The sequence below is a fragment of the Tupaia chinensis genome, unplaced genomic scaffold, assembly GCF_000334495.1.
Source record: "Tupaia chinensis unplaced genomic scaffold, TupChi_1.0 Scaffold000354_1, whole genome shotgun sequence".
Lineage (NCBI taxonomy): Eukaryota > Metazoa > Chordata > Mammalia > Scandentia > Tupaiidae > Tupaia > Tupaia belangeri.
This window is the reverse complement of record NW_006159849.1, coordinates 6,189,414-6,190,150: the sequence shown is the minus strand read 5'-3', so window position 1 is coordinate 6,190,150 and position 737 is coordinate 6,189,414. Positions and strand designations below refer to the sequence as shown.

The 737-nt window shown below is 66.5% G+C and overlaps 1 protein-coding gene across 1 annotated transcript in view; it reads right to left on the bottom strand.

Moving 5' to 3' along the window:
- LOC102479725 (forkhead box protein D4-like 1) overlaps positions 1-737 on the bottom strand; it is a 1,352-nt gene that overhangs the window by 167 nt on the left and 448 nt on the right. The window contains 1 exon segment of the mRNA XM_027773413.1: positions 1-737. This exon segment is cut by the window's left edge and continues 106 nt beyond it; it is cut by the window's right edge and continues 107 nt beyond it. Coding sequence (XP_027629214.1) covers positions 1-737 — 737 coding nt within the window.

Sequence of the window (737 nt, the reverse complement as noted above, 5' to 3'; positions counted from 1 at the left end):
GGCGTGGTGTTGAAAACCGGCCGGAGCCGCAGCGGCTGCAGCGGACACGTGCAGCAAGGGGGCAGCTGCCTGAGGATGCAACAGGCATGACGGGCGTTGCAGTAGGTGGCAGTAGCCCCACGGGGTCGGGGGCAGACTCCGCGCTTCCCCCGGACCCCCTCCTCTAACCCCTTGCATGATGCTCTCGATGCTGAAAGAGGTGTATCCACCTCCCGGCCGCGACGCGGGTCCTTTGCCCTGCTCCCAAGGCTGCATCGAGGGTTGTAACGCCGAGTGGGCGGCGCAGGTTGCCAGGTCCGCGCCTTGAGATTTCCTGGGAGCCTCAGCGTAGGCTGTGGCCGAGAACAGCAGGTAGCGAAGGGGATGCGGGTGAAGCAACACATTCGGGCGGCTCCCGGGGGTGGTGGCAGAGTAGGACCCCGGGACAGGCTGCAGCGGGGCTGGGGGCCCAAGCAGGAGGCCCGGGTGGAGGCCGTGCAGCGCTGCGGGCGCAGCCGGCAAAGGGAAAGGATGTTGCAGGTGGTCTCCCTTGGGCGGGTGATGGCGCTTGAAGCGCTTTCTGCGCCGGAGAAAGCTGCCGTTGTCGAACATGTCCTGGGAGGCGGGGTCCAGGCTCCAGTAGTTGCCCTTGCCAGGGTGGCCCGGCTCTCGGGGGATCTTGACGAAGCAGTCGTTGAGCGAAAGGTTGTGTCGGATGCTGTTCTGCCAGGCAGGGAACTTGCGGCGGTAGTCGGGGA